Here is a 26,173-nt window from a genome sequence, read left to right as displayed (position 1 = left end):
TCAACTTGTGCGTTTCATTTTGAGTCCCCTACTGTTTCAACTTGTGCGTTTCATTTTGAGTTCCCTACAGTTTCAACTTGGGCATTTCATTTTGAGTTCCCCCTTGTTTTAACTTGTGCGTTTCATTTTGGGTTCCCTCATGTTTTAACTTGTGTGCTTTATTTTGAGTTCCCTCTTGTTTTAACTTGTGTGCCTCATTTTGAGTTCCCTCTTGTTTTAACTTGTGCGCTTCATTTTGAGTTCCCTCTTGTTTTAACTTGTGTGCTTCATTTTGAGTTCCCTCATGTTTTAACTTGTGCATTTCACTTTGAGTTCCCTCTTGTTTTCACTTGTGTGCTTCATTTTGAGTTCCCTCTTGTTTTAACTTGTGTGCTTCATTTTGAGTTCCCTCTTGTTTAAATTATAACTTGTGTGCTTCATTTTGAGTTCCATCTTGTTTCAACTTGTATGTTTCATTTTGAGTTCCCTACTGTTTCAACTTGTGCGTTTCATTTTGAGTCCCCTACTGTTTCAATTTGTGTGTTTCATTTTGAGTTCCTTACTGTTTAAACTTGTGCGTTTCATTTTGAGTTCCCTACTGTTTCAACTTGTGCGTTCAGGGACGGCGAAGCAATTTTCCAAGTGGGGGGGCTGACTAGTGACTTGAAGTGGGGGGGCTTAAAAGACTTTTCTCTTAGTAAGTCTGTATTTTTTCGGAAATTCTGGGGGGGCTAAAGGCCCCCCAGCCCCCCCGGCTCCGCCGTGCCTGGCGTTTCATTTTGAGTTCCCTACAGTTTCAACTTGGGCATTTCATTTTGAGTTCCCTCTTGTTTTAACTTGTGTGCTTCATTTTGAGTTCCCTCTTGTTTTAATTATAATTTGTGTGCTTCATTTTGAGTTTCATCTTGTTTTAACTTGTGTGATACATTTTGAGTTCCCTCTTGTTTTAACTTGTGTGCTTCATTTTGAGATCCCTCTTGTTTTAACTTGTGTGCTTCATTTTGAGTTCCCTCTTGTTTTAACTTGTGTGCTTCATTTTGAGTTCCCTCTTGTTTTAACTTGTTCGCTTCATTTTGAGTTCGCTCTTGTTTTAACTTGTGTGCTTCATTTTGAGTTCCCTCTTGTTTTAACTTGTGTGCTTCGCTTTGAGTTCCATCTTGTTTTAACTTGTGCGTTTCATTTTGGGTTCCCTCATGTTTTAACTTGTGTGCTTTATTTTGAGTTCCCTCTTGTTTTAACTTGTGTGCCTCATTTTGAGTTCCCTCTTGTTTTAATTTCTGCGCTTCATTTTGAGTTCCCTCTTGTTTTAACTTGTGTGCTTCATTTTTAGTTCCCTCTTGTTTTAACTTGTGTGCTTCATTTTGAGTTCCTTCATGTTTTAACTTGTGCATTTCATTTTGAGTTCCCTCTTGTTTTAACTTGTGCATTTCATTTTGAGTTCCCTCTTGTTTTAACTTGTGCGTTTCATTTTGAGTTCCCTCTTGTTTTAACTTGTGTGCTTCATTTTGAGTTCCCTCTTGTTTTAACTTGTGCGTTTCATTTTGAGTTCCCTCTTGTTTTAACTTGTGTGTTTCATTTTGAGATCCCTCTTGTTTTAATTTACGTGTTTCATTTTTTGAGTTCCCTCTTGTTTTAACTTGTGCGTTTCATTTTGAGTTCCCTCTTGTTTTAACTTGTGTGTTTCATTTTGAGTTCCCTCTTGTTTTAATTTACGTGTTTCATTTAGAGTTCCCTTTTGTTTTAACTTGTGCTTTTCATTTTGAGTTCCCTTTTTTTTAACTGTGCGTTTCATTTTGAGTTCCCTCTTGTTTTAACTTGTGTGCTTCATTTTGAGTTCCCTCTTGTTTTAACTTGTGTGCTTCATTTTGAGTTCCCTCTTGTTTTAACTTGTGCGTTTCATTTTGAGTTCCCTCTTGTTTTAACTTGTGTGCTTCATTTTGAGTTCCCTCTTGTTTTAACTTGTGCGTTTCATTTTGAGTTCCCTCTTGTTTTAACTTGTGTGTTTCATTTTGAGATCCCTCTTGTTTTAATTTACGTGTTTCATTTTTTGAGTTCCCTCTTGTTTTAACTTGTGCGTTTCACTTTGAGTTCCCTCTTGTTTTAACTTGTGTGTTTCATTTTGAGTTCCCTCTTGTTTTAATTTACGTGTTTCATTTAGAGTTCCCTTTTGTTTTAACTTGTGCTTTTCATTTTGAGTTCCCTTTTTTTTTAACTTGTGCATTTCATTTTGAGTTCCCTCTTGTTTTAACTTGTGCGTTTCATTTTGAGTTCCCTCTTGTTTTAACTTGTGTGCTTCATTTTGAGTTCCCTCTTGTTTTAATTATAATTTGTGTGCTTCATTTTGAGTTTCATCTTGTTTTAACTTGTGTGATACATTTTGAGTTCCCTCTTGTTTTAACTTGTGTGCTTCATTTTGAGATCCCTCTTGTTTTAACTTGTGTGCTTCATTTTGAGTTCCCTCTTGTTTTAACTTGTGTGCTTCATTTTGAGTTCCCTCTTGTTTTAACTTGTTCGCTTCATTTTGAGTTCGCTCTTGTTTTAACTTGTGTGCTTCATTTTGAGTTCCCTCTTGTTTTAACTTGTGTGCTTCGCTTTGAGTTCCATCTTGTTTTAACTTCTGCGTTTCATTTTGGGTTCCCTCATGTTTTAACTTGTGTGCTTTATTTTGAGTTCCCTCTTGTTTTAACTTGTGTGCCTCATTTTGAGTTCCCTCTTGTTTTAATTTCTGCGCTTCATTTTGAGTTCCCTCTTGTTTTAACTTGTGTGCTTCATTTTTAGTTCCCTCTTGTTTTAACTTGTGTGCTTCATTTTGAGTTCCTTCATGTTTTAACTTGTGCGTTTCATTTTGAGTTCTCTCTTGTTTTAACTTGTGCATTTCATTTTGAGTTCCCTCTTGTTTTAACTTGTGCGTTTCATTTTGAGTTCCCTCTTGTTTTAACTTGTGTGCTTCATTTTGAGTTCCCTCTTGTTTTAACTTGTGCGTTTCATTTTGAGTTCCCTCTTGTTTTAACTTGTGTGTTTCATTTTGAGATCCCTCTTGTTTTAATTTACGTGTTTCATTTTTTGAGTTCCCTCTTGTTTTAACTTATGCGTTTCATTTTGAGTTCCCTCTTGTTTTAACTTGTGTGTTTCATTTTGAGTTCCCTCTTGTTTTAATTTATGTGTTTCATTTAGAGTTCCCTTTTGTTTTAACTTGTGCTTTTCATTTTGAGTTCCCTTTTTTTTTAACTGTGCGTTTCATTTTGAGTTCCCTCTTGTTTTAACTTGTGTGCTTCATTTTGAGTTCCTTCATGTTTTAACTTGTGCGTTTCATTTTGAGTTCGCTCTTGTTTTAACTTGTGCATTTCATTTTGAGTTCCCTCTTGTTTTAACTTGTGCGTTTCATTTTGAGTTTCCTCTTGTTTTAACTTGTGTGCTTCATTTTGAGTTCCCTCTTTTTTTGACTGTGCGTTTCATTTTGAGTTCCCTCTTGTTTTAACTTGTTCGTTGCATTTTGAGTTCCCTCTTGTTTTAAGAGTAATTCATTTTGAGTTCCCTCTTGTTTTAACTTGGGCGTTTCACTTTGAGTTCCCTCTTTTTTTTCATTGCTCGTTTCATTTTGAGTTCCCTCTTGTTTTAACTTGTGTGTTTCATTTTGAGTTCCCTTTTGTTTTAATTTACGTGTTTCATTTTGAGTTCCCTTTTATTTTAACTGTGCGTTTCATTTTGAGTTCCCTCTTGTTTTAACTGTGCGTTTCATTTTGAGTTCCCTCTGGTTTTAACTTGTTCGTTACATTTTGAGTTCCCTGTTGTTTTAACTTGCATGTGCGTTTCATTTTGAGTTCCCTCTTTTTTTGACTGTGCGTTTCATTTTGAGTTCCCTCTTGTTTTAACTTTTTCGTTTCATTTTGAGTTCCCTCTTGTTTTAACAGTAATTCATTTTTTTTTTTTATAATTTAATACTTTATTAAATTAAATATACAGTTACAAGCACAGATATAGATACAGATACAGAAGTTTGAAGTACAATTACACTTTGAAAAAATACATAGTTACGGGTGCACTACAGTTACAATTTTTAATTTTGAAATACTACTACAATTACTCTGGAAACAGTTATGCTAAAAAAAAAATAATAAATAAATAAATAAATAAATAACAAAAAATAACAAAAATAACAAAAACAAAACAAACAAAAAAACAAAAAAAAATAAATTCAAAAAAAGAACGAAAAATGGCAGACGTTGCATACATTTACTTTAAATAAGTTTATCTAAAAAATTTTCCCATTTAACTAAATGGAGGTGCAATTTATTTTTCTGCTTAGCAATAAATTCTTCTATTTTAATAGTTTTCCTTAGTAGAGCATGGAAGACATTCAAACTGGGATTAGTAGATCTCTTCCTACAAAGTACAATTGTTTGTTTTGCCACAAGAACTATGTGGTTTACAGCCATAAAATGTTCCTCGAGATCAGGCAAACCAAGTATAACATTGACTACTTCTGACAAATCAACACTAATTCCAGTGACACACTGTTGCAGCCAGTTGAAAATTTCATTCCAAAAGGCACTAGAATAAGAACATAATGCAAACAAATGTTCAGGGGTTTCTTCCTCCTCTCCACAAAAGGTGCACAAAGGCGACTCCACCAAGCCAATCTTACACAATTTAGAATTTGTAAATAAGATTCTATTAACCACTTTGTATTGAAATTCTCTTGTGTGCGCATCTAACGCAACCTGGAAAGGCAAGCTGTATATTTTACTCCAATCACGCTTAGGGTCAGGGAACATTTCATCGAATTTCCTTTGTGCTGTTGGTTTTTCACAAACCCTTGAGACCAGACTCCCATACAGTTTTTTGGAATTTACTTTTGATGTGGGTACTTTAACTGAATTAATAGTTAAAGTGGATTCATTTGAATACGAGTTCAAGATATAAGGACCTGTCATGGACTTAATAGCTTGTTTCCATTTAACTGGTATTGCATCGATTAGACCTTGCCACAAAAGAAAGTTTTTCATTTTAAGACCTTTGTTATGCAAATCATTCCATGTCAAAAATTTACATGTCCCATCCAGTTTAATCATGTCACCAATTTTGTTTATACCTATATCCATCAGTTCGCTAATAAAACATGATTTATTATTTATACAGATGTGTTTATTATTCCAAATTATTTCGTTTAAAATTTCATCACTTGTTTCAGGCATTGAACCATTTAATTTTGACCATAAGGTCAAACATTCGTTATAAAATGGGGGGATAGCAATTTTCAAAGAACTTGGATCAAAATTGCATGTTAAGAGGTATGGGCCTCCCACAGGCTGTAGAAAAAAGTTGAGAACATATTTCCATTCGGCACCATCTTCCGGATCAGAGTACCGTTTCAAAAAGGATATCTTCTGTGCTTGAATAAGGGATTCTAAATGTATCATTCTTAATCCACCGTTCTCAATATTATTAATCAAAGCACGTCTTTTCACTTTGTCTTTACCCTTCCAAATAAATTCGTAGATGATCGTATTCGCTCTCTTGATAACGTCATCTGCAAAAAGGTAACTGCGACGCTCTATACAGGAATTTAGGGATAGCAAACGATTTTATAATTTGAATTCTTCCAAGAATGGTTAAATGTCTCCACTTCCACAGATTAAGAGTCTTTTTCAGCGAATCCAGGATTGAATCAAAATTTAATTTAACGGCTTGCTTCTTATCATATGAGAAAAAGATGCCAAGTATCTTTAAAGGTTTATCCATATTTTTAATACCGATATCAAGCTTTATGGACGAGTCGCCAAGATGGAGAGCCTCTAATTTCCCGTTATTTACTTTAAGGCCTGAACAGCATCCAAAATCTCGCAACATTTTTAAAAGATTTTCGAAAGATTGTTTATCTTTCAAGAAAGTCGTCAGATCATCAGCGAAAATGGTTAACTTAATTTCTTCGTTATCTGAAAGTTTAAAGCACACACATGAACAGGAGTGGTTTTGGCACAAATCGAGACAACTCGCTCGGCTCGCCCGGGCTCGCCTCGCTCCTTGTCACGATTAGTGACCAAAACCACTCCTGTTCATGTGTGTACAAAAATAGCGAGCGGCAAACAAAAATCTCTGCGGCTTGAGCGCTCAAAAATATCAATCTGACTTGCTGTGCCAGAAATAATTCCTATTGAACAAATACCCAATAAAGATAAAATGGGAAAAGGAAGGAAATCAATCATATCAACATGCCCAAAAAAAATCTCAAACAACACAAAAGAACAAGACATCATGCGTCCTAATTACCAGAAAAATGCAAAAAAAGAAAACTTTTTTATAAGAGAAGAAACCATCGAATTGTTAAAATCAGTTGACAAAAAGCTTCTTGCAAACTTTTTGACAAACAACGCGTGTTAAAAAACATGCAAATCATTGTCTGACAAAGTGCAAAAACGTTTTTTTTGACAGAAAATGGTTGCCCTGCTAGCGGCACGCAAAATCGCGGGCGACTTACGTGAGTTGCGTGACATTTTCAGAGAGAGTCTGGAAACCATATTTTTAGTTCTCAGGCCCTTGGACGAGCAGGAAGAAAACATGGCGGCCTAATCAGGATTTAGTGTTTGGGCCGATAAAAAACGAAACAGAACAGATATTACAAAAAAAATACGCTCAGTTAACGCGCTGTAATTTTTTGTGCCCCCACAGAAGCTGGCGAAGTGAAGCGAAGAGAAGAAATCGAGAAATAACAGGATTTGATCACAGAAGTTTATCGATCGATCGAAAGAACTTTCCCGAAACATCGGACTCAATCGGGCCTGTTTATTTTTTTTTCTGCTTCAAGCATTGCTTCCACGACTTGATATGTTATCTGTCTGACCTCATTTTGCCAAACGGGAGTAGAAAGTTCGGTTAAAATAAAGCAAATCGCTTGGAAAAGCACCAACATTTTAGCCTATTTACCAAACTTTACCAAGTGTCTAATTAATGATGACATCATCCTGATGCCCAAAAGCGCATGCGTACTTGCTCAAAATAGGTGAAAGGGTACCACAAGTGAAAAATGTGACAAAGTGAACTATATATAAGTTAACGCGGCCGTAACTTTTTGTTAGTTCACAAATTCTGGTGAAGTCAAGGGAGGTAGTGGATGGCCAACCACTTGAATCCTGTTATAATGGCTTGTGCGGATGGTGAATTACGGGGTATAGGGGGACTCCTTTCAGTGGGAGATACCCCTGGGTGAACCCGCCTCGGCCCTACTGATAACGTGGGGGTGCTCAGAAATTCCTCGGGATTTCAAACCTCGGCAGAGGTAAAAATGCGGGACAGCCGCCTTGTCAGCGGCGGGGAAAAAGTCCTAGCCGGGGCTAGGCAAGAAACAGCCAACGAGCACCCCCCGACCAGGGTTTTGCCCTTTCGTTTGACCTGTCACGCAACGTCACGCGTGACTGTCACGCTTTGTGTCACACAATGTCACGCTGTGTGTAACACAATGTCACGATTTGTGTCATGCGTTAATTTTATTTTTCTGAACACTAAGATTAAATCCAGTGTTTATTTTCTCAAATCTGATTTCGACTCTGCTGATATTCTTTTTTTTAACCTATCTAATTCTTCTTGTCGAATTTCCTGTCTCAGTTTCTCAATGTCAGGCTGTGGGGATGACTTTTTTTGGCTTAAATTTTTTGTAAGGTGCATGCGAACAGTCTCTTTGAGGGCCATGTAACGAGAATATTCATCCAAAATAATTTGAAACTCTTTGTCATCAACTTTATTGTCAATGAGAGCGGCAGAAACAAGTCTATTGACAGTTTCACGTTTGGCAACAGCAAGAGAAGTAATTTCATTATTTTTCATAATTTTTGGTTCAAGTTTTTTGCTCGCTCCAGTGAAAGCGGCAGACAAAACGCCTGTAATTGCAGCACATGCTGCGAGAGGAACGCTTACCGGCAAACCAACGACTGTTACCGCTGTTCCAAGGCTGGAAGCAGAGAGAACACTGGACAAACCACCCATTGAAATCGCGGAATAATGAAAAAAAGACTTCACCTTTTTATACTTTTTCAAAACAGCTCGGTATTTTGCAACCTCTTTGTCAAATTCTGAACAAATTTGATTGATTTTTGTTAACCTAAAGTTTTCTGGTTGATTTGGCAAAGCGGGATACAGTGTTTGTTTTACGCTGTTTTCTTCGCGATCACCATAAGCAGGGGCACTCGGGAGAACATTAGCAGATGACATGGTCGTATACAATAAAAAAATATTAATTTAATTCTAATTCAAAATGCAGCGGAGCTCCAACAAAGTCAAACTTACTGCCAGTTTTGTCTTTGACGGTCAATGTGACACTGTTCACACTCTGAAAAGCGTCGATTCGACGTGAATTATTGATAAAATTTTGAGGGTAATGAACCAAATCATAAGGTTTCCCGGTTATTGGTACACAAGCGAGAATGTCACTTGGCTTTCCATTATACAAGTTATTTTCTTTGGAAAGTAAATCGCAGTGAATGTAATAAAAGTCTGGTATAGTAAAATCTTCAATTCTTGCGTTAGCAGCATCAACAATAGTGTTCTTAAAAAGTTTAGAAAGATTTTTATCAAAAGAAAAGCTTTCAATATTTTTTGTTTTTGTTATTGAAAAGCCTCTTTTAAAATCATCCATTTTTACTGTTAGCTTTTGTTGATCTTTGAACTTATTAGTCAGGTAAGTTGTAATTTCATCAAAATTGTAGTTGCCTGGAAAAAAAACAGCAACATTGTTGCTCACATTGTTTTGTTTAATGCTTATGGAGCCAATTCCTTCCAGATTATGCCAGCTGTTTTGTAACGAGCATGACAGCAGGCTGATAAACCTTGGTTTTTCAATTGGCCGGTCAAAGTAAACAGCTTCCCCGTTGGAACTCGCGTCGATTGTGAGCACAACCACCTTTTTTATAATTATCTTTTGAAAAATAAATCTTTAATATAAAATGGCTCCGCCTATTCCGAGAGCTGATGACATTTCTCAATCAATTTTTCTTGATTCCAAAGAAAGAGATTTTATGAAGTGGATGAAAACCCCAGAAGCAACTACAATTTCTGAAGCGGCAAAAGACAAGGCATGGAAACCTTTTCTTGCAAAATATCCAAACGCTGACCGAAAAAAATTTAAAGCACAGGTTGAGTTCGCATACAACCACACAGCAACGGCAGACATTTATTTCAAGGCAGGGCAAGGCCATTTGATAAATGTTTTTGGCTCGAACAGCAAATATTGGAGCCCAGAAATGAAAAATGCACTCGGTGTTGCGCAAAGCGCTGGAGGTTTTCCACAACAGCTGTCACCAAGCGGCGCAAAAGGCGCATCTTTACCAATTCCCGCGGTTGGATTTCACGAAGCCGCACCGAGTTTGAAAAAAATATTTAACAGCAAAATTAACATCTACGTCACACCAGATCAATATTTCACAACGAAATTAAGAGAGATTTTTCAAAAAACAAAACTGAAGCATCCATCAGGAAAAGAGTCAAAAAGGTGGCTTGCTAGCCCTAATATGGGCTACTGGCCTCAACAACTTAACTTTGCTGTCTGGTGCGCGACAACAGGCAGTGGGATAAGTCGTGAAATTTTTGATGAAGAACACTCAGCTCTCAGTTTGCCACCTGTTGTGCGTAATTTTTACCTTTTTCACGTTTATTTTACAATAAGGCGAATATTGTTTCAGATGGGTGGAATTCAGAGCGTAAGCGCCTTGCCAGGCGACCCAACGTTTAGCCAGTTCGACAACAAGTACGACGTGGCTTCGTATAAAAGAATATGCGCTGAGTTCGGTGTCGACCCGTCAAGCGATTTTCGTTTCACAAGAGGTGCCAATCATGGGCTTGGTGATGTTTATATCTGGTTTACTAACATTGGACCAAAAAATTCTGGAGCAAAATACCCCGATTACGATAAATTTTCGGACGAAGGGGGAGCTGCAAGCAAGGGTAACTTAATTCAATATATCGAGCCAGACGACGCTGCATATGCACAGGCAGACTGGTTTTGTCCTAACGCCGCAGAAGGGCTGACTCAGGCAGGTTTGTCGAGAGTAAACCAGTCGATAGAGGCTTTTGTCTACTGTATTCTGGGTTCGCAGGTCAACGTTCGAAGTAGCATACTTGGCACAGGCGGCCGCGCAAAGGAGGCTCAAAGTGAGTTCCTCGTGTTGGTTGAAGACGCTATAAGGCAACCAGATCTGGCAAAGTCAGTTCAAAGATACCAACTTTCTATCGATGAAGCGAAGGTTCGGCTTAACCTTGCTGTCTGCCCTGGTGCCTGGCTGATGCCGGGTAGTATGGTGATAAACACAGAAAGCGTTGTCGGCTACAACAATCAGCTGAAGCAGGCTGTAGCAGGAATGAAAATAGGATTGAATAATGATGTTAATAAATCAACAAAAAAAGCAGCTCTTAAACTGATGGCCGGAGGACCATCAAAGGTAAACCCACCAAACAGCCACCCTTCAAATCCTATACACAAGGAGTCACAAAGGGACACAAAAAAAACTACGGCACCAGTGAGCACAGAAGGTGCTAAAGCTGAAAGCGCGCAAAGCGCAAAAGCGACGAAGGTCGAAGTCAATGATACACACGAAATAAACATAATGAGTTGCATAATGAGCGGCCGTGTTTTTTTGGGCTCCGTGTTTGGGGTCTGTTTTCTGCTCCTGCATCTGTGGTTTCCTTTCCGAATTTCTCGGGGGTGTGTGGAGGTCGATGGGGAACAGTCCAAAGACCTTTTGGGCAGTGCTCGTTCGGGAAATTTGCGGATTTGCGGGAAGTTTGATGATGGTGGAGCTAGCAACGGTAATGAAGTTCGAATTTGTCTGCCGCCTATTTGCATATTTCTCAGAAATGGAGCATATAACACCTCCAGAGATGTACACCTGCAACAATGGTACCAAATGAAGTGGACAATATCAATGGCTTCACATCACACCAAGCAATTGAGCTCCATTGTTCAACGAAAGTTTTTTAAAAGCAGAGTGCCGTACTCTCCGAAAAGTACTTCGACCTTTAATCTATCTTCGTTGCTGATCTGCATGGATGTCCACCCAAATCCCGGGCCTGAAGCTCCAACAGACAAAAAACACAAAATTAAATGCCCAAAATGTCCAGATTGTGGAAAAACAGTGCAGAAAAATCATAAAAGTTTTCGCTGTGATAACTGTCAAGACCTCTTTCATGCACGCTGCACAAACATCAACTATCTTGTAAACATCAAGGCCAAGGAATGCCGAGTATGGACTTGTAACAATTGCCTGGTGTCCGTGCTGCCATTCCATAAATGCTCTGAGATTGAGTTTATGTCACTAAACGACTCGTATCAAATTATCTCCGAGACGGGACGCATCCCGAGCCATAACGTACACTACTCCAACTTGCCGGCAAGTGATCAGCACTTAATAACAACTAACCGAGCTCATTTATCCATAATGCATTTAAACACACAATGCATGACTTCGACCTTTGATGAACTTTCACTACTCGTTAATGATTACAAGTTCGACATAGTTACTCTAAGTGAAACATGGTTAAAAGATAATCCACTTCTCCTACAGCATGTCAGTATTCCAGGATATCAGGCTTGTTATCGTAATCGGGATATCTGTAAAGGTGGTGGCGTAGGAGCCTATATAAAAGAATCAGTGAAATACAAGCGTCGAACAGATCTCGAAAATCTATACCCTAACATGGAGCATATGTGGCTAGAAATACCTGGCAAAAACAAGAACAGTAAATTACTACTGGGTGTAATGTATCGCTCACAAAGGATTATGGACTGCAATGAGTGGATTGAAAAATTTGAAGACATTCTTTCGAAGGTTGTAACTGAGTGGGAGGGCATGTTAGTCATTACAGGCGATATGAACATCAACCTGTTTAACAAGAGAGACCCCACTGTTAGGCGCTACAGCGAGATTCTGGAATCGTTGAACCTGACACAGCACATTGCGCAAGCTACAAGAACAACTTCGACTTCAAGAACTCTCATAGACCACATGATCTCAAATAACCCAAGTAACATCTCTCACTCTGGCGTACTGCCATGTGACTCAATAAGTGATCATGATGCAGTGTATGCTACTATTAACGTACGTGTTGCCAAATACGCTCCAAGATACAAATACATACGTAACGAGAAACAATTTGTAGAGTCTGATTACATCCAAGACTTTGCAATGTTACCTTTGAGTTTGGTATATGGCCTAGAGTCACCAGATGATAAACTTAATGCCCTGAACGACCTTATTACGGAGTGCATTGATCGCCATGCACCCCTTCGTAGAGTAAAAGTCACGCGTCCTCCTGCTCCATGGATGCACTCGGATGAAATAAGACAGCTACAGGCGAAAAGAGATCGCCTTAGAACAGAGGCTCACGCTAAGAACACTAGCACATCCTGGACAGCCTTCAGGGCTGTACGAAATGAGATAAAAGCCTTAACAAGTAAAACAAAGAGAGCATTTCTTTCGAAAGCACTCTCGTCGAAGCGCCCTAAGGAGGTATGGAGTGTTATACACCGAGTACTCAATCCTAGCCCACAACCGATACGAGCTGACCCAAATGATCTGAACCGCCACTTTGCTTCCACTGCAGAAAGAACACTTGGAGCACAACCCGATGACATTGATGATTTATTTCACCTTGTGAACTCTTTCCCTAATCAAGATGGTCCAAGGTTCAACCTGAACAAAGTGACACCCGATGAAGTTATGAAACAAATTAAAGTCCTTAGAAGTGATTGCTCAACAGGGGATGATCAAATTCCAATCAAATTTATCAAACCTGTTGCACCTTTTCTTGCATCGCCACTTACTCACATAATTAACCTATGCATAGAAACATCAATATTTCCTAAAACTTGGAAAACAGCTAGGATATCACCAATTCCAAAGAAAGATCACCCTAGCAGCGCTGACGATTATCGTCCAGTTTCAATCTTGCCTGGCTTGTCTAAAGTCTTTGAAAGGATCGTATTGGAGCAACTAATCTCATTTATCGACGAGATGGCAATAATTGGTCCCCGTGTGTCTGGTTTTAGGAAAGGGCACTCAACCACCACCGCTCTCCTAGGCATCCGTGATGACCTGATACGTGCAATGAGAAAGGGAGAAGTTTCCCTTCTAGTATTTGCTGACTATTCCAAAGCATTTGACACTGTCCGGTTCAGTACTGTTGTGAGGAAAATGCACAATATGGGCTTCTCGAAAGAGTTCCTAAAGTGGACAATAAATTACTTATCGAACCGCCAACATTTCGTCCAAATTGATGATAGAAGGTCAGATAAAGAAAGCGTAGTATTTGGTGTGCCTCAAGGCTCTATATTGGGTCCTTTCATATTCAATTTGTACGTAGCAGACCTTCAGGATCACCTTCCATGTCGATGTTTCCAGTATGCAGACGATACTACACTATACCTTCATTCAAAAGTCTGCGACCTGCAAAGTTCTATCTCTGAGATGAACAATGTCATGCAACAGCTTGGTTCCTATTCTAATGATTGCAACCTATCACTGAATAAAGCTAAAACAAATTGGATGTTGGTGTCTACTGCACAGATGAGTCGTGTACATTCATTGGATGAAAAGCCATTGCATCTTACTTGTGACGGAGCTACATTAGATCGTACTCGTCAAACTAAACTGTTAGGGGTTTACTTAGATGATCACTTATCGTGGAGTGAACACGTAACAAAGACTTTATCTTCTTGTTATGGCAGTCTAGCAGTCTTAAGGAAATTAAAACATTTAGCTCCTTTCTCATTAAGAAAACAGCTGGCTGAAATCCTGGTTTTATCAAAACTTGACTACTGTGATATCGTATATAACCCTATACCAGAATACATGCTAAAGCGCTTGCAACGTGTGCAGAATGCATGCGCCGCTTTTGTGTTGGGGAAATTCGCAACTGTTAACGATGTAATTAGTTTGAAATGGCTACCGGTGCGTGAAAGAAGGGAGTTAAGTCTGCTAAAAATGACATTCAAAGCACAACATAGCAATCACTGGCCAGACTACCTACGTTTGGATGTACACTCAGTTACAGCTTATAACCTGCGATCATCCGTGGCACCCAAACTATCAGTTCCGAGAGAGGCGGACACTTTCCAACACATGGCCGCAACTAGTTTTAATGGCCTACCAGCGAACGTACGAAATATACCCACATACACCCTTTTTATCAAGGCCGTTAAAGAGATTTTATTTAAAAATGCAAAGTCTCGCATAGGTTAATTTTTTCCCTCATTTTTCTTTTTTTTTCTTTTTACAAATCGAATGACTTTTTAGTGATCCATTTTTATAATATTCGTGTAATTTTACGAGAAGTTTTAGATTTCATAGTTCTTACTTTTTATTGTAAATATTGTAAATAATAATCTTTTATATATTTTAATAATTCTTTGTAAATTTAGTTTATTTGGAAGACGAAGAGCCACTCTGTGGAAGCTCTTCCAATAAAGCCGTTATTATTATTATTATTATTATATTATAAACAAAGCAACTGTCGCTGTTGGCGCGGTTGGAGCTGCAGCTTTGCTCTACGCCCTTATGCGTTAACGTCTCTTTTTGATGTATTTTTCAACAAGAAAAGCAACCACAGCAAGGATAAGCAGCCAGGTGTGTTCAGCAAGAAAACCGATGGCTTGACCCGCGGTTTTGAAAAGAAAGCTCACAATCGAGCCAATGAGCCCTGGCAGAGCTGATGCAACCTTTGAGCCAACATCTTTCAGGCCTTTTCCCAAAGCTTTGCCGGTAGCCTTCAAAGAGTTTGTAATGGCCCCAATAACAGCACCAATCGTGACACCAGCAGCAAGAAAGATCGCTGTAACTGTCACGCCATTTTTTTTGAAGATTTCTTTGATCCTCTCACGAAGTGGAAGCGCTCTTTCTCTTTCTGCAATCTGTGTTTGCAAACGTCCAAGTTCCTCGGTTCTTTCCGCAACTCTTTCTTCCGCGGCTTGTTTTTCAGATGGTGAGGCATTATCATCCTCTATTACAGCCTGATCTTCATCGTTTTGTCTCTTCAGCTCGGCTTCTTTCTCACGAAGTTCATTAAAAGTTTTTGTGTCGTTGTACCTTTCTTGCAAAGTGTTTCTTTCAATTTCTTTTGCAGCGATGATTGCCCTTTGTTGGTTGGCTATTTTTTTATATTTCTCTTTCTGCTTTGCTTGTTTTTCAAGAGCAGCAATTTCTTTTTTTGTGTTTTCATAATCTATTTGATAGTTTTTTATACGTTGCTCTAGCTCGCGCAATTCTGATTCATTTTCAACATTTGAACCAAGTTGATCCTTTCTAGCTTGGGCTCTCTCTTTTTTCATTCTAAGATCTTGCAATTTTTGTTTGGCTTTTTCTTTTGCTGTTTTGATTTTTTCGCCTTCTTTTACTTCTTTTTCAGTTTCTCTTAATCTTTGGCGCTCATCTTTTATTTCTTCATTGTCTCTCTCAATAAGTTTTTGTGCCATTGGTCCAAGTTCTTTCCTGATTTCTTTTGTAAGACTTGGATTTAGCTGTTGTTCACCACCTGTACCCCTTTTGGTGGTGAAAAGGTCATATAATTTTTTACCAGCTCCGGCCATTTTTACTTGTAATCTGCCCTTTAGACTGTAAGAGGCTTCAAGATTTGTTGATGAGCTTTCTGGAAACACCCCTTTTAGAGCATTCCATGCCTTTTCGCTCATTGATTGCGCACTGCCAAGCAAAGGTGTTTCTTCGTAGGAGGTATCAGGCAGCCCGCTCTGTTCGTGCTGCATCGTTTGCATTTCATGTTCTTCACCATGATGGTAGAATGTTGATGCCATATCTGGCTGAAATTCTGTTGTTCTGTTTACCTCTTGTTCCTCTTCATCATCGTTATCACTGTTGTGGTCAAGATCTCGGTCCAAATCAGGGTCCTCGTATCCAAAATCACCACCACCTGTTGCCATCACGTAATTTATATATATTTTCAAATTAAACTTTTCAATTTAACAATAAAACCAATCGAGAGATGGCTGCTGTTCAAGAAAACCTTCGACCGGGACGCACGGAGAAAATCCTCGGCGCACTGAAAGCCGAGCGCGCTGTAAAACGAATCACTTTTGACCGCACTGAAGCCAATCCAGAGGAAACGTTGTATGTTTCAGTGCCAAAGTTGAACGAAAACGAGGTCATTGTGCCTGGCTCGCTGGCGCTGCGCTTCAACATCGACTTGAGCGGAGGCCATGCCAACAACTTTCTGGTTGACAACGTCAGCCGAGCTCTGGTCGACAAGTTTGTTGTAAAGTACGAAGGCACCGTCGTGCAGGACACGGTTGGCTATGACATCTACAAAATATTTGAGGATTTTTTCCTTTCGCAGGAGGAGCGCGACGACAGGGTGCCAGAGGGCATTCAAAGCGAGGACCTCAACAAAATTCGCTCAAATGCTGGCGATAAGAAAACTTCAGGAGTTGACGCAGAAAAAAAGCTGAATGAGCTATATGGAAATAAATACCGGATACGCCTGGAACACCAGATTTTAACTGACCACGGTGCATTTTATCCACAGGCACTATACAACGATCTTGTTTTTGAACTGAAGCTCGCGGCAGCCGAACATGTTGTAAGAGGCTCAGATGCAACAAAACTGAAATACAAGCTGACAAACATACAGCTAGAGTACGAAATGATAAGAAGCAAGGAAATTGCAGATGAGGCGTTCAGCGCTTACTCGGGCGGCAAAGAGTTCGCTTACGACCACATCCAGCGTGCCGAAGTTGTTACTTTTGCAAAAGGATCCGACACACGTCTTAATCTTAAGGTCAACCCTCAGAGGAGGTCCCTAAAAGGTATCTTGCTACTTTTTATAGAGCAATATGCCAAAGGTGCAAGGATCTCGGAAAAGTACATTAACCCAGACCTTACAAAAGTAAGCGTCACTGTCAACGGCTCGCCAAACATGCTGTACAACAACGGCATCGAAGGAATGGACATATGGGAAGAAGTTAAAAGATTCTACATGAAAGAAAAAAATAAAACGCAGCACATGACCCTGCAAAAGTTTTACACAGAAGACAAGTTCGGCCTTCTGATTGATCTGCGTTCCATGGCTGACCACTCGATGCACGGAAGCGGCAAGCGCCTTGTGAACACAAAGGACGGTGTCCAGCTTGAGCTAGAGAGGAAAACAAGCGGCTCAGGTAATTTGAACTGCCACATTTACGTAATCAGCGACGCCCAGATGAACATAATTAACAGGCAGTTAGAATCTGTGCTTTTATAATATACGAACGCAAACGAAGTTCTGTTCTGACATGGATCCTTCCAATATTCCCTTCAACGCCCTCATTGTGGGACCAACAAACTCAGGAAAAACAAGGTACGTGGTCAATCAGCTTTGTGGCCCTTTCCGAGGAAAGTTTGACTACATCGTGCTCATATGCCCGACTTTCGCGCACAACAAGACTTATTATCGCTTTGCTGAGGAAGATCTTCGATTTTTTGTTTTCATTTGCGAGCAGCACGAGGTTGAATCTTGGTTAAAGCTTTCAAGATTTCTTTTTGAGGGTGCGAACACGCTTATCATCCTCGACGACTGCGCTGCTTCTAAAGATGTGAAAGGGCGAACGGGGGAGTTGGTGAATCTTGCTTTCTCTGCTCGCCACGCAGGTTTGAGCGTTTGGGTGCTGACTCAAAAAATGACAAGCATTACATCCTCATTCCGCGAAAATGTTGCGGCAATCGTTTTCTTTTACACCCCCTCTGCCAAGACCACGAAGGCAATCTTTGAGGATTACGCTGGCGAACTTTCCCATGAAGATTACAAAGAAGTCATTTCAAAGCTGAAAAAAAATAAGTTTTCGCATCTTGTTATTTCTCATCGCCACCCTTACGGCACAGAATTTTTTTATTGAACATATTTTTTTGAGTAATAAATGGCTGACCCGTTCGCAACTTCCACCGATATCACTGCAAGTGAACGAATTATGTTGGAAACGTCCGTAATGGAATTGCTTGAACCTGAACCAGGCAGTATGCCGTCAGAGATGCAAGCAGCGGGACCTGACATTCCAGCTTTACGTGAACAGCTTGCAAGACTTGTTTCAACAGGCAAGTCTAAAGAAGCAATCGGTGTGCAGCTAACTCACGATCAGGTAAAGCGCTTGACCGAGAAAGACGTCGAAAAGTACTTCAAGAGGTACGAAGCGTATGTTGGGGCCAAGACCACAGAAAATCTTATCGACAGCGCGCTCACTCTTTTTACGAAAGCCGCAAGTCTGTTCGTGCCCTTAAAAAATATTGAAGCTTTGCAAAAAGAGCTAAAAAATGACTACATCATCAACAACGAGCTTTCCAATCTTGTCGGCGGTTTGTCTTTCAAATACGGCAAGTTTCTTGCTCCAGCTTCTGTTGCTTTGATAACAGCAAAGCACATTGATTACAGCACAGCACCACAAGCGACTCTAGAAAGCGAGCATAAAGATCTTCCTGAGTAAATTACTAAGCAATGCTAAGAAAATGCTAAGTAATTACTGAACAATGCTCATTAAATGCTGACCAAAAAAGTTTGCTAAGCATTTTTCATTTAAATATTATTATTTTTTCTAATAAATGGCGGACCCTGAAACACAAATACCGAGCGAACCTGCAGTTGTTCTTGAAAACGTTCCACAAGTCACTTCAACAACTCCTGCAACAAAACCTGCCAAAAATCCAAAGCGAGTGGCTGCTGGCAAGCTTGCAGCTGAAAAAACAAAACAGGCTCGTGAAGCACAGAAAAAAGCTGCTGTCGAGGCCGCTGCCATAATTGCAAAAGAAAAGGAAAAGAAATCTGCGTCTGCTAAGCGAAATGTAACTCCACCCGTAACGGACCCAGCTCCGACCGAGTCTCCGCCGGAATCCAGCGGTCTAAGCACAAATCAATGGATCTCTTTGCTGGGCATTGGCGTTGCAATTATTACAACTTATTTCAAACGCGAAGACATCAATGCCTTTTTCAAGAGCAAAACCCACCCAGCCAAAGGCACGGCACCAGAACCCGAGCCCGCTCAAGAGGCTCCTGCAGAGCGGCAGCGAATCAGCGCATCATCGAAAATTCCGCAACCAAAAAGAGGAATTCGTCCGATGGATTAATAAACTTTCAATTAAATATTTTTTCATCATTTTATAATAAAATGTGGAAAGTCCCTGACATCCAACAGTTTATGTTAACCGTTGCTGCAGTTTCAACGGTTGGCTTGGTTTGGATAAATTTCACGGAAAAGTGCGTCAAAACAATCGTTTGGATTGCAAAAAACCCAGATATTTTCGTGAAAGTGCGCGAAAGCGCTCAAGAAGAAGGGGAACAATGAATTTTCAATTAAATGTTTTTTTTTATTTTATACTGAACTAAGTTCTACCGTCATGTCCGACAACAAACTCGTGAAAACACTCATGGATGCAGCCACCATTACAGGTCTAGCCGCCGGAATCGGCTGGGCTGCCAAAAAAGTTGTGAAAGAAAACTTCACATCCGACCCAAGCAGCAGTTTTATGAACTATGTAAAGTTCACAGCCGTCATGACAGGCAGTATTGCACTAAAACAATATCTCGAGGACCAGAAAATCCTCCCAACCAATTAAAAAAAAATTCGCATAATATAAGAACAAAGACACACAATGGCAAGCATCGCGATTATGGCTGGCGGAGCTATCTTGAACGCTGCTGCTTTCATTGGCGGCAACTACCTTGCTCGAGCTTTGGGTGGCGGAGATGACGCCGCTTTAAAAGAAAAAGAAAGACACGACAAAGCTCTCGAGGCTTACCAGGCCGCTTACGCTAAATACTCTCGCGACCGCACCAAGCTCCTCGACTGGATACAAACTAACGCGGAAATAAAAGAGCAGGCCAAACAGAACTTCACTAACACTGACTACGCTTTCAAACTCTACAACCAGGCACATCCTGACAAACAAATTATTTCACCGAAAGAGCCAAAGTTTTCTGATTTTTATAAGCCAAGCGAGCAGCAGAAACAAGGTGAACTTATGTTCGTTGGTGCTGGCGCGCTTGCACTTGGGTACGCTGCCTTTCGGTTTCTTTAAACTTTTCTTTTTTTCTTGTATACGCATGGATGCAAAGATCTCGAAAGTCTACTATAGCCCCCAGGGCTACTGGAAAGGAATTGCCGCGATAAAAAAATTAGCCGAGGCCGCCAAGGTTTCCGAAGATGCTGCAAAAAAGTGGCTAGTTAAGCAGGCCCTTTGGCAGATCTACCTTCCGGCACCACGATACGTTCCTCGCCCAAAATTCGATGTTTCTACTCCTAACGCGGTCCACCAGGCGGACCTTCTTTTTCTGCCACACGACAAACTGCCGAGAGGGAGAAAAGTTTTCAAATACGCGCTGACAGTTGTTGACGTTGCCAGCCGTTTCAAAGAGGCCGAGCCATTGACCTCCAAAGATTCAACTGAGGTTGCAAAAGGTTTTCAGACAATTTACAGGCGAAGTGCACTAAAATGGCCACAGATGCTTCAAGTTGACCCCGGGCGCGAATTCATGGGCGCTGTTACCAAAGAAATGGAAAATCACAAAACCTATATTAGGCGCGGGCGTGTTAACATTCACAGAGATCAAGCTATTGTTGAACGTTTCAACCGCACACTGGCAGAGCGCCTGTTTGGTTATCAGTACGGTGTCGAGTTGACCCTGCCATCTGGCCAGCGGTCGACAGCGTGGGTTAAAAGGCTACCCGAAGTTGTTGCCGCTCTGAACAACGAAGTAACCAGTCTTACTGGTAAGAAACCAGCTGCAGCAATCAAAGAAAAGGCTGTTTCGTCAAAACCGTCCTCAAAATATACAAGACCTGTTGGCAAGAAAGAAAAAAAAATCCCTTCTCTCGTTAATGTGCGCTTTCTCTACCAACCTGGCGAGCTGGAAGGTGGTGTAAAAAGGGCAACAGATCCGATTTGGTCATTAAAAGTCTACAGCATTGAAAGGTCTGTTACTAAACCTAATCAGCCAGTGCTTTATTACTTACACGATGGTCCCAAGCGCGGCTTCGTGCGTGAAGAATTGCTAGTTATTCCTCCAAATACACAGTTACCGCCAGAAAAGCTATAAAAGTTATTTTTATGTGGCTTATACCCGTAAGCATTTGTATGTATTCCATCATCCGCTATCCATCGCTTTGAGTCAAAAGGCGACAACGAGACCTTGTTGAGATGCATTCCGTAAATCTCATGACCCTCGCTTCTAAGTATGTTCATTCCATGCCATAACTGCTTAGTGCTTAAAAGCGTTTCCTTATACTGTTCATGTACAATTTGCTTCTTGACAACGCTCTTTTTTACACCCTTTGCTTTCTTTATATTTTTTTCGTCCGCCTTTATCGATAATTTTTTTGGCCCCTTACAATCACACTCTGATATGTATGTTCCGGGAAATTCGTATTTTATTTTGTTTAAAACCTTTTCATCTTCGTCCTCAGTCTTTATCGATAACACTTTCGTTTCCGTACAAACACACTCTGATATGTATGTTCCCGGAAATGCGTCGTTTATTTTTTTCAAAACCTTTTTACTTTCTCCCTCAGTCATTATCGAGTACATTTTCGGTCTGAGACAAACACACTCTTTTATAGGGGTTCCTGCGCATTCGTCTTTCATTTTTCCCAAGACCTTTTTGTTTTCGTCAGAATGGAGTGGATGCTCTTTCGGATAGTCGCTTGTATCATACAGAGTTTTGTTACATTCGATGTCTGTGTAAATATCTTCTGTTTCGATCTCGAGCAAAAGGCTATCAGTGTCAGTATACAATAACTCACATCGCGGGCCGTACACCTTTTTCATATGGTTGTAAAAGAAGTCATACATTAGTATCTTGCTGTTGTCAAGGATAGTCATTCCAGTGTAGACAGGCTTATTGAGAATAAGCTTGCTTTTGCGCATGTCGATTCCGACAAGGTCGTTTGAAAACATTACATGCCTTGAGTACAAAGGGCTTGCAATCAATTTTCGTATTTTATTTGTTTCATTGCTTCGTACTATTTTTATGTCAACACGGTTACGCAGGTTTTCCATTGTTTTTCCGAAAACTGAGTTATTCATTAGCTTGTAAAAGTTCTTTTCAAAGTCGTTTTTCGCGTTTTTCCTAAATTCTGTGTTCATCCGGATGTACGGCTCCATCCAGCATTCTTGTTCAAACTCCAACACTTTGTGCACTTTTTTGAGTTTCATTCCCTGTTTCAGATAAAACTGCAAGTTTCGATAATGCACAACGTAATTAGTTTTGCCCTCAAGAGTTAAAACAAGCTTTTCGCTGTCTGGTGGGCCCAGATCGAGGTTTTTTATCAATTCCTTTTGGTATGATGAAAACAAGTCCTTATTTATTTTCTTCTTCTCAGGTGCTAACGGGTAGCTGTTGTGCTCTTCATGCAGTTCTGCAGGGTATTCGAGGTCTACCTCCAATATCCAGCCAGTTTTTGCAAACTCTTTTTTTCTCATTATTTCTTTTTCATTCGGCATAACTCTTTTCCATGTAAAACCACTTTTTGGCAGTGGATTGCTCATAGCCCAACCATAAAGGTTGTTTGCGTCAAGGTACATTATATATTTTTTTGGCTTGCTTGGATCGTAGCCTTCAACATAACGATTGTTTGCATGGGCATATCTCTTGCTTACCATAGATATTCCACCCCTTATTCCCCTTTCGACAAAAAGATGCATTTCATGGTCTGTAAGGAGCTCAAGCTGCACGCCTGTCTTTTTCAAGAGTGCGTCCCAAGAAAGGCCAGGCGATGTAAAATAGTGAGCTGGATCGAGGCCATACTTTTCTTGGCATATGTTTCGAAAGTTCTCAAAAACATCAGCCAAAAGAGTTACGTCAGTTTTAACGTACAAATCGTGGTAGTCGCCCAGAGTTTTGCATCTAAAAGCCTCCCATACACTCTTTGCGTGATCGTACTCTTTATCTGTTATGTGCTCGTCGTTTAGCTTACTGTAAAACTTTTCTTTTTCTGGCAAACTTGTCTCGATAAATCTATCCCATGAGTCCATGTACTCGTACGGATAGATCCCCTTTTTGTAAAGAAGTTCTGCATTTTTTTCTATTTCTGCTTTTTTATGATTTTCTGATTTTCCCCCAAATTCTGCATTTTTTTTCACTGTTTATTTTTGATATGACTTTTGTTATTTTCAATGACTCCTTCGGTGTTGCTCTTACAAGTGAATCGAGGCTTCCTTGTAGAAAGTTTAAGCTGTCAATAAAACGCAGACCACCAAATGAAAATGTAATGTATTTCTCCATGTTGTTGGCGACGCATTTCACCTCTTTCTGTGTCGCTTGCGACAGCTTCGACATCGCTTGCATTAAATGGTGTGCATCATAGCCCCTCAGGTTGTGAAATACAACTGGTATTTGGTCCGTTTTTGGTTTTATTCGCATTTTCAGGTTGCACGCGTTGTGCGCGGCTCCGCGGTACTTGCCTGTTATGTGGCAATGATCCTTTACAACATCTCTGAAGTTTTTCTGAAGTAAAGGTTTGCCACAAAAGAAGCAGTTTTCCTGTTTTTGTGCATCTTCTTTGTCTTCTTCTTCTGTTAACCTTTTTAAGAAAAAATTGTAATATTTTTGTTCGTATTCACAATAAAAATGTTTTTTCTTTTCTGTGTAGAAACATTTTTTATGAGATTGGCCGCAATATTCAGGTTCTGCATATTCTTGTTCGATTTCCCAAACTGGCAGTGAGTCCAAAAACTCATCTTTTATCAAACTTTTTTCACAAATATGGCAATCTGTTGCATTTTTAAATTTTACCCAATCTTCTGAAGTCATCACAAGAGGTTTTGGCAATGACAAACTATTTCTTATTGTTTTCTCTTCCTCTTGAAGACAGTTCAAAAACACTTCAACAGCATTTTCACCTCTGTAAACCACTGGTCGTTTGTTTCTGCCATCACTCCTTACAACTGTGTAAGCAAAACCACATGCCTCATGCTTTTCTGTCTTTTCTGTGTAGCTTTTTTGTTTGCTTTCTGGGCCACGCTCGCGGCCTTCAATCTTTCTTATCAATGCCTCAAAGTCGGCATATATCACGTATGGCGCCCTCATCTGTTTGTTATGATTTTGGAAAAAAAGGGTGTTTTCCCCATCTTCCGGCATCTCGATCCTTGTCGGCCTGCCGTTCATGCCATTGCAATATTTTTCGTGGTTCTCGAGCAAGTCCGCTCTTGAAAAACCGGTCAAGCACATCATGCAAAAGTGTTTTTTACAACACCTTTTGCTCTGATCAAAAAGTAAAGCGCTTACTCTTTTTACATAACAATAGTGCTGAATTTCTTCAGACTCAATTAAAATAAGGTTTATACGAGGAATTGTTTTTTCTTTTTTGCTTATTCTGTGCACAATCACACGATTGTCTTCCCAGCCAAACACATTTATTGCGAGGCTGCTGTTTTGCGCCTCAAGCTTGTCAATCTGTTTTACTGGTGTTGGAAAGACAATTCCTCTGTAGTTAATTCCGTCGTTAACCGGATATTTGCTTGTTCTTTGCAAGTTTTTTCCGTCTCTTGGTGGGAATAAAGCAGCTCTTAGAGCCCACTTCAAACATTCGTTATCCCTGTTTCGCACGTTAATGATTGCTTTCTTGTTTGCCAAATTGACTGGGAGGGGTAAGTAAGTTCCTCCTTTCAATGGCTGATAGCGTGCAACATTCAAGTACGCTGCCATTATTCTTTCAAGAACCCACCCTGAGCCCCGCTCTGACCAAGCCTCAATTTGGCCCTTTACTATTTCAATAAATCTATCGAACTCTTGTATTATCTGTTGTTTATTATGTTCGTTAAAAACGTGCGGTTCTTTTTCTTTAAAATAATGCTCCATCTCTTGTCTTACACCAGTCTCAAAATTTTCTTTTGTAAACTTTATTTTCATCTCAAAACTTACTTTTACGCTTTCCAAATCTCTTATTTCATTCTTTACCAAATCAATAAACTTTCCTTTTGTTTTCTTTTGAAATACAAAAAGGTCTTTGCTGATTTGGCTTCCTTCTGGTATGGTCATTTTCCATACTCGTAGCCATTCATTAAAATCGGATTGGGCCAATAAAAACTTTTCGTTTCTTTGTGGTTTTCTTTCAAATTCACGAATTTCCTTCAAGAGTGCTTGCAAAACTTCTTGCGAATAACTTGCAGCAGACATCTTGTCTTATATATACTAAGAAAAAATTTTTTTTCAATAGAAATTAATTCTGGCACAGCAAGTCAGATTGAAATTTGTGAGCTATAAAGCCGCAGAGATTTTGGGTGCCGCTCGCGCGTACACACATGAACAGGAGTGGTTTTGGTCACTAATCGTGACAAGGAGCGAGGCGAGCCCGGGCGAGCCGAGCGAGTTGTCTCGATTTGTGCCAAAACCACTCCTGTTCATGTGTGTAAAGCCTTTAATATTTTTACTGCTTCTAATATTTATAGCAAGTATCTCGAGAGCAATAATGAAGAGGTACGGAGACAAAGGGTCGCCTTGCCTAACTCCTCGCTTGACGTCAAAATGAACGGAGGAGAAGCCGTTGTTTGTAACACAGCTTTTAATGTTACAATAAAATGTGCTTACCCACTTGATAAAAGATTCACCGAAATTGAAAGCCAGTAGGGCCTTATTTAAAAAAGCCCAGTCAAGAGAGTCAAACGCCTTCTCGAAATCGATCGCGACAAGCAGTCCACTTAAGTCATTAACTTTGGTATAAGACATGATGTCATCAATAATTCTCGTGCTATCGGAGATCAGTCGGCCCTTGACATAGGCATTTTGATTCCTGTGTATTATGAAAGGCAAAATGCATTCCAATCTCTTCGCTAAAGCCTTAGACGCAATCTTGACATCGACATTTATTAAGGAGATAGGCCTCCAATTTGCTATATACATCTTGTCCTTATCTTTCTTTTCAATTAATTTAATAATAGCCATTTTTTGTGACGTTGATAATTCTCCATGCTCATGCGCTGCATTCAAGCAGCCCACTACCAGATTCCCTATAACTGGCCAAAAAGCTTTGTAGAATTCGACTGTCAAGCCATCGTTTCCGGGTGCTTTACCATTTTGAAAACTCAGTAGCGAACGATAACATTCATTGAAAGTTAATTTCCCCTCACACTTCATCTGCATTTCCTTGTCTAGTTTTGGTATGTCAGGGTTTCCTAAGAAGATTTTAGCACAGCCCTGATCAATATCCGCCCCGTTGTTTTGGTATAAGGTGGAATAGAAGGAC

General features: G+C 39.9%; 1 protein-coding gene across 1 annotated transcript; it reads left to right on the top strand.

Annotated features, from left to right (window-relative positions):
* Window positions 1-15,957: 15,957 nt before the first annotated feature.
* Window positions 15,958-17,211, top strand: LOC144628662 (uncharacterized). Its single transcript, XM_078486800.1, has one exon. It carries the CDS (start codon window positions 15,958-15,960, stop codon window positions 17,209-17,211), a length of 1,254 nt encoding a protein of 417 aa, XP_078342926.1.
* The last annotated feature ends 8,962 nt before the right edge of the window (window positions 17,212-26,173 follow it).

This window comes from Oculina patagonica, chromosome 10 (genome assembly GCF_052425735.1).
Source record: "Oculina patagonica isolate OP01 chromosome 10, crgOcupat, whole genome shotgun sequence".
Classification (NCBI taxonomy): Eukaryota; Metazoa; Cnidaria; class Anthozoa; order Scleractinia; family Oculinidae; genus Oculina; species Oculina patagonica.
Note: the sequence above shows the minus strand (reverse complement) of the source record. Positions and strands in the feature narration are given on the sequence as shown.